Raw genomic sequence first — 7,931 nt, 5'->3', positions numbered from 1 at the left:
TAAGAGTGTAAGCTTAAAGACGAGAGAAAGAAGGAAGACAGATAAATCGATAGATAGATAGATAGACAATGAAATAAAAGAGAGAAAGAGATGAGAGAGAGAGAGAGAGAGAGAGAGAGAGAGAGAGAGATTATGATATAGGTAAACAGACAAAAATATACACGTAAAGACAAACAGACAAACATACAAAACAGACAGACAGACAGACAGACAGACAGACAGACAGACAGACAGACAAACAGACAGACAGCACATTCACCAGGTCCTATCTTGACCCTCTGTACAGAACACCACAACACTTCATCATTGTTCTGTGGACATGTTGTTTGACTTCGCAATTTTGTTGGATATTAAGGAACTGCCCCCGTGGTCTGTGTAACCTAACCTAACCTAAGCTAACCCAAGTGATAGTGAGCGTGATAGTGGGCGTGATAGTGGGCGTGATTGTGGGCGTAATACGATTATTTCCTAACAGAGGATATATGAAAGGGAGGGATGAACGGATGTTATTCCCGGATGCTCGAGGATAAATCGTGTTCTCGACTTTCACACACCCACACACACACACACACACACACACACACACACACACACACACACACACACACACACACACACACACACTCACTGGATATATATATTTGAACTCATGTTTTTTTTGTCAGTAACACGATCAAAGGGTAATTGTAGCTGGTGAAGCGACACCCAAATATTTTACATTTAGGTTCATAACAACGGGTTAGATTAAATATTATGAGTGTCTCTACCCGAGGCAGTATTGTTTTTGTTGGTAATGTTATTGTTTATGATATTGTTGTTGTTCTTAGTAGTGCAATTTTTTGTTTATGGTGTTATTATTATTGTTATTTTTGCGGTGTTATTACTGTTCTTATTATCGTCGTTACTTTTGTTATTGTTATTATTATTATTTCTGTTGTTATTATCGTCGTTACTTTTGTTATTATTATTATTATTATTATTATTATTATTATTATTATTATTATTATTATTATTATTATTATTATTATTATTATTATTATTGTTATTATTATTATTTCTGTTGTTATTATCGTCGTTACTTTTGTTATTATTATTATTATTATTATTATTATTATTATTATTATTATTATTATTATCTAGGTTAGGTTAGGTTAATTTTACCTAAGCTAGGGGAGCTATATCTTTCACGTGATCCCAAGCTTCTTCAGGAAGTTAGAGGCAGCAAAGATGTGTGTGAATGGTGGTTCCTCCAGCATATTGTCTCCAGGGAGCGGCGGTGAGGGTGGGGAGGGTGGGGGGGTCAAAGGTCGTGGAAAGTCTGGGGAAGAAATGAGAATTAATTTACTGAAATGATTAGGTGATCCAGTATATAGATTCTCTGGGGAAATTACCATTCTGTTTGTTGTAAAGAAGATGATTGGTGAGAGGAACTGGTTAGTGGGTTCAAATGTTTATCTCTAGTTAATAAATGTACGAATTACTTGACGTTATGCAAGTCATCATCATCATCATCATCATCATCATTATTATTATTATTATTATTATTATTATTATTATTATTATTATTATTATTATTATTATTATTATTATTATTATTATTATTATTATACTTGTTTCCTGCTTGTGTTATGTAAGATAAGATTAAATATCGGTCACATTGATTCACTACATCTGTCATTCTGGTTTCACCGGCTTCCAACCCATGATCATTAAAATGTGGCCGAGTGAACACAGCACTTGCCTCATGTCATAAGAGTCGTTGGTTCGATCACGAGGCACCCATGATCCACCTAAGTACGAACGAGTACCTTGGGAAGTAAAGGCGGTCTATTGCAGTGGTGGCTATAGTGTCTCCCTGTGTAGTGCAGATATACTGTGTGCTGTGTCCCCACTACCCCTGATGAGACATGTGAGGCCCACACTCACGTCAACCACGGAACATTGACGCGTTCATGGAGAGCATGTAAAGTGTGCGTGTGTGTGTGAGGCGTGCGTCAACCTTCACTATCTCCCTCACACGCACACACACACAGACACTCGCGCGCAAGAATACACACTAGAAAGAGTATGGAGAAAAAAAGAGACAAAAAAAATGAAGATCGGAAGAGAGAGAGAGAGAGAGAGAGAGAGAGAGAGAGAGAGAGAAAACACCCAATAAACGAAAAATAACGAAAAAGAACAAACAAATAATATTTCACCACACGCAAAATTTAGGTTAAAAACATAGAACCATCATCGTGTGTTGCCAGAAAAGGAAAAAAAAAAATATCCCCAAATAACTTATAGGTAATTAAGATGTTAATGAAGCATAAATAATAATAATAATAATAATACGCAGAATTTTGTTAGGGATTCATAAATTAATTAAAGACGCCCTTGATCTGTAATTTGTGCTCGCTAGATGTTATTTAGGACGAATATATTATGTAGTTACCGTGGCTGAGGAAACCAGAAAAATACGAGGGGGTGGGAGGGGGAAGGGGAGAGAGTATAGGGGAGGAGGAAGGGAAGGGTGGAGGGGAGAGAGGTGGGGGAGAGAAGGGAGAGGAAGGGAGAGAAGGGTGGTAGTCAAGAGTAAATGGATAAACATTATTTTTATGGTGTGTGTGTGTGTGTGTGTGTGTGTGTGTGTGTGTGTGTGTTTTGGAATTATAAATAGGAAATGAAAAAAAATTAATTGCATGAGAGGGAATATTAATTTATTCATAAGGGGATTGTCTGTCCATCTGTCTGTCTGTCTGTCTGTCTGTCTTTCTGTCCATCTGTCTGTCTGTCTGTCTGTAATCGATGCTCTAATCCATAATTATCCGGAGTCTAATCTTCTTTCTGTTCTTATAAACCATAACTAATCACCACAATTTACACACCTCTCTCTCTCATCCCCTAACCCTTTTATCTTTCTATTCCTTCCTCTCCCCTCATCTCCTTTTTTTCTTCTTACCTCCCGTCCCATCTCCCTCCCATCCCCACCCACCCACCCCTCCCCTCTCTTTCCATTCCCTCTTACTCCATTTCTATCCTTCCTCATCTTGCATTTCCTCCCTTACCCCTCCCCTCTTCCCTATCCACTTTCCCCATCTCCTTTTCTGATTTCCATTCTCTCCTATTTCCTCTTCTCCTCCCCCTTCACCCTCTCTTCTATTCCTTTTTCACTTCCCAGAATTCCTACAGTTCCTTTCACTTTCTCTTCCCCGTCCATCATCTTTATCACCCCTTCCCTAAACATTCCTTTACTCTATCCCCTCCCTCCATCCCTTCCTCTTTATCTCTTCTTGATCTCCCTCATTCCCCTTTTCCCTATTCCCTCCTCCCAATTCCTTCTTCTGTATCCCTCCCTCCTTCCTTCCCTCCCTTCTTTTCTCCCTCCCTCCCTCCCTCTTTCCCCTATCACACCTATCCGTGTCAGGGTCAGGTAAGGGCCCTGAGGGAGATAAGGGAGGCAAGACATCTCCTCCAGAAGGTTCGCCTGTAGAGTACCTGTCCACGCCTTCAGTAGACCTCACCTGTTGGCTACATAATTAACCTGGTCCTCTGCGCCCTACACCTGAATTCTCTCAAAGTCTTACGTTATAATGACCATCTGACTGACTTACACACCAATTGACTGACTGACTGACTGACTTGACAGACTGACTCGATTGACTGACTTGATTGACTGACTGATTTACTGCCTGACTATCTGGGTATTTGACTGACTGACTGACTGACTGACTGACTTGATTAACTGACTTGATTGACTGACTGATTTACTGACTGACTATCTGGGTATTTGACTGACTGACTGACTGACTGACTTGTTGATCAACGTGACTGACTGACTACTTAGAAAACGAGAGATAAGATTTTAGGACAAGGAAACAGTATATGAAAAAATACCACAATTTTTTCTATGATGTGAAACAAAAATTGAAAAATAAATTTTTATTTTTATTTTTTATCTGAAATAGGTTTGTAATGCCTGTATTACAGTCATGTTAAATATTTACATGACAATTTCTCCACTGTCTTGATATACATTGATCTCTGTTTGTTTGTTTGTCTGTTTGTCTTTCTCTGTATTTGTCTGTCTGTCTGTCTGTCTGTCTGGTGCAAGCTTTCTCCCATTACAACACTGGGTGGAACAATACTAACTCTCTTTATTCGCAGCCATTTACACTAACTACTGCAACAAGTGTAATATACTATGGTTTCCCCTTCCTACACACACACACACACGCGCGCGCGCGCGCATGCACACACACACACACACACACACCTAGCTGTGACATTATGATGTAGTGAGGTGGCAGATTTTACATTTGCCCCACGAGGGGGTTAGTTTGTTGGGAACCCCCTTGCATCCTGTACAAGGTGAAGCTCAAAAGTGGTTCCAGCATCCAACAGGGAAGCATGTGGAGTTCATGTTTACCTTCCTGACTCAAGCATTAAGGACGCAACTACCTGAAGGGCCATGGGTTTTGTCAGCAAGTTACACATAGTGACAGGAGGATGAGTGTGTGGGGAAAGAACTCCCGGTACAATTCATCTGTTTATGGCAAAGCGTGGCAGGTCCCTAATAATGTCAAGTGCCAGGCCTGTCTCTAGGAGGAGAGATATCTGGTCAGGGAGGACTAGGTGTTGGTGACGGCTGGGGACCTGTAGGGGGAGGTCATAGGGCAAGTGAGGATGTAGTGAGAGACTTTACAAATAGTGCGTCCAGTCTCAAGGTCTTCAATGTACTCCCATGAGTACCTGTACAGTACACTAGGCGCAGTCTCGTGTACACAATCTGCTGGGCCCGAGTAGGAGGTTGATACTCCTTGTAGTGGCGACTGTCGTCATCGGTTACTGCGTCAGGTGTGTCCAGTGTTCGTCGAATGCCTCTCGTTGTGCGGCGTGTATGCGAGATTTGAGATGGTTGAGGCATCAGTGCCTTATTCTTGTGTCACAGGCAGCTCTTCCTGTGTGCGACGGAATCCAGATAAACTTGACACGGATGTCGTCAGTTTGCTCTAGCCCGGCGGCAGAGGAGGAGAGAGATGGGGTATCTGAGCCTCGCTAACGCAGAAGTGCTGTCACTGAAGATAGGAGGTTCAGGCGTTCAGTGAGGGCAAAGGCCGCGCCCTCATGAAGTGTCTGTGAAGGCGGCCCAATTATGTACCCTAATATTCCTGTGGACCTGGCACTCAGGGATCCACAGCAGCGCCAGTCTACTCGAGGCAGCTAAGTTTGAATATTTATCTTAGTTGGGTGGATATACGACCAGGGAAGGTGTGGACGACCACGACAACACTAGGAGAAGTCCGCACACACACACACACACACACGCACACACACAGAATTAACTCAGATAAAACTCTATCATAATTCCTCCCCTACCACCACTACCATCCACCACAGCTAGCATTTAATCTGAAGCCCTCAAGAGAGCTTATACCTGAGTTCACACACACACACACACACACACACACACACACACACACACCCCAGCACCACCATGGCAACCCAGACACCAATACTTGCCTCAACATCCCCCAGATTAATTGGAACCCCATTGAAAACATCGGCTCTAATACTGTTACGCTCCGCTGAGTTTAACGACGGTGTGGTTGAAATACAGGTGCTAGTAATTAGTATTCAGGTGTAAAGAGATTTGTACCTGAGTATTCATTAACGAGCGTTCCACTGTTTTTCTTCTTTTACTGAATGGTGGATTGTGCCAGTCTACTCCTTGTTTTATTATGGAGAGTGTTGTTATTATTATTATTATTATTATTATTATTAGTAGTAGTAGTAGTAGTAGTAGAAGTAGTAGTATTATATCAGAATTATAGAATATCTCTCATCTACTATTTAACTCCTCCCCAGCCCCCGTCATGAGAGCTGGGCAACATACGCGTCAGCACCGTTACATAACACCCAAACTTTTCCTTGTTCCAAAGTTTGACAATTATTCTAAACTGTTTCCCAGGGAGTAAATCCGGCTTGTTTTAAAAAAAAGTAAGGCAGGCGACGGTTCTTTTATCTCTATATAGTTACATATTTATCATAATTCTTCTTTCACTGTTATTTAATTTATTTAGAGTGGTTGCAACAGGACGTGGGCCGGTATTAATGTCTCTTATTATTAAAGTGAATGTTTTATGACATTCCTGTAAAATACCGGATTTCTCATGTCCCTTTTAAATCTGAATTCTTATTGCACAATATGTAGTTTTATATATTGCTAAATAACGATGATATTTTGTATTTTCTCAACATTTATACTGGTCTGTATATAGCGATCATTATAGTACTGTACACGCTAACTAAACCTAATGAACCGAACCTAAACTATGTCAGGTGTAGTTGTGGTTATGTCATTGTTATAAACGACGGCCTAATGAAATCAAGCTAAGCTTTTCCATATTCGAGTTAATTGCCATTAATTTCAGCAGAATTTCACAAGAACTTTTTATCATTTTAATGAACGTATATGGCTTAGCCTGAGGAGCGTGAGCCTTGTGTGTGTCAGTATTATCAGAGTTAATGTTAAGATTCAGCTCTATCTGTGCTCGGAAGACTGGTGGGACGACAGCTCAGTCACCTCAGGGAAAAATGTCTTTTCAGTTCGTCTCGGAGAGTTAGAGTTACAGTCGTTTACTACACTCGGGTCTGCTGGGGGTTTTCAGATATAATTCAGAGAAGAAATTGAAGAAACGTTGTATACTGTTAAACATTAATTGCTCGATGTGTAATGTTAAACATCTATTGCTGTGTCACAAGATGCTGGGATGAACAAACAGAGACTAAGAGTTGGTAAAATTAAATGTTTTTTAACCAGTTGGCTCATGTGGAACAGCAGTTGCCAAAAATTCCACACTCTGCAGTTATCTGATACAGTGTCTTAGGGCTGTAAACAAACTTGAAATTCCATCTGCGAGACGTGAACAAATGAATAAATTACCCAAAATATGTAAGACTCTTTGGGATTGTGAGAAGATTAGTGTGACTAATAAACAAATCGCTTTCTGAGTCACTATAGTGAAGTGTGAGAGGCGGCCATCTTGTCCCGGAGAAAAACAAAGAGAAACAACAGGTTGGGGCAATACAATGCTGGAGATGGTCGACCTTTGGATCACTTCTGGGGAGCTGCACGATGAGGGGGAACAATATGTAATTAACCATACCTTGCCAAGTCGAGGAGTAGCCATACCTGCTTTTTACCACACCCACTCAGTCAATTTATGGGACCTTCAACAAACTAAAATAGCTGGAAGTAGGAGAAATAAAATCGGGAACAGGGGCTACTGAAGGGGTCACGGGGACGGGGGCTACTGAAGTGGTCAAGGGGACGGGGGCTACTGAAGTGGTCAAGGGGACGGGGGCTACTGAAAGGGTCAAGGGTGTGGAGGAGCCGTGGACGGGGGCTACTGAAGGGGTCAAGGGTGTGGAGGAGCCGTGGGCGGGGGCTACTGAAGGGGTCAAGGGTGTGGAGGAGCCGTGGGCGGGGGCTACTGAATGGGTTAAGGGTGTGGAGGAGCCGTGGACGGGGGCTACTGAAGAGGTCAAGGGTGTGGAGGAGCCGTGGGCGGGGGCTACTGAATGGGTTAAGGGTGTGGAGGAGCCGTGGACCGGGCTACTGAAGGGGTTAAGGCCAGAGCAGGGTGGTGGCCCGAGGCTGTTATACCTCTGGCAGCCAATTTCAACCATCATCTGTGATAGATAAGAAAATACACTTTGTATTAAGGGAAAATAATCTAATGTCCTCTTTTAAACTTCTATAAAAGTCAAGTGAACGGACAAAGATGGATCCTTGTTCCAGACGCACCGCACCACTCGACCAGCACCACATGTTAGTAAATGTTGTCTCAATAACATAGACATGCTCAGTGTGTCCTCATGAGCTAGACACTGACCCCATGTTGGTACCCTGATCTCCTTGCTGTAACGTTGATATTTGTCTTAATCTT

General features: G+C 42.0%; 1 protein-coding gene across 1 annotated transcript; it reads right to left on the bottom strand.

The window, feature by feature from the left end:
- Positions 1 to 7,203: 7,203 nt before the first annotated feature.
- LOC121878107 (merozoite surface protein CMZ-8-like) lies at positions 7,204 to 7,671 on the bottom strand. Its single transcript, XM_042384098.1, has one exon. It carries the CDS (start codon positions 7,669 to 7,671, stop codon positions 7,204 to 7,206), a length of 468 nt encoding a protein of 155 aa, XP_042240032.1.
- Positions 7,672 to 7,931: the final 260 nt, after the last annotated feature.

The sequence above is a fragment of the Homarus americanus genome, unplaced genomic scaffold (genome assembly GCF_018991925.1).
Source record: "Homarus americanus isolate GMGI-L3 unplaced genomic scaffold, GMGI_Hamer_2.0 scaffold45562, whole genome shotgun sequence".
Lineage (NCBI taxonomy): Eukaryota > Metazoa > Arthropoda > Malacostraca > Decapoda > Nephropidae > Homarus > Homarus americanus.
The sequence above is the reverse complement of the archived record's forward strand: the minus strand, read 5'-3'. Positions and strand labels throughout refer to the sequence as shown.

Bases quoted from the DNA above. Each gene is read 5' to 3' on its own strand.
- LOC121878107 (XM_042384098.1), bottom strand. From the start codon at position 7,671: ATGGTTGAAATTGGCTGCCAGAGGTATAACAGCCTCGGGCCACCACCC.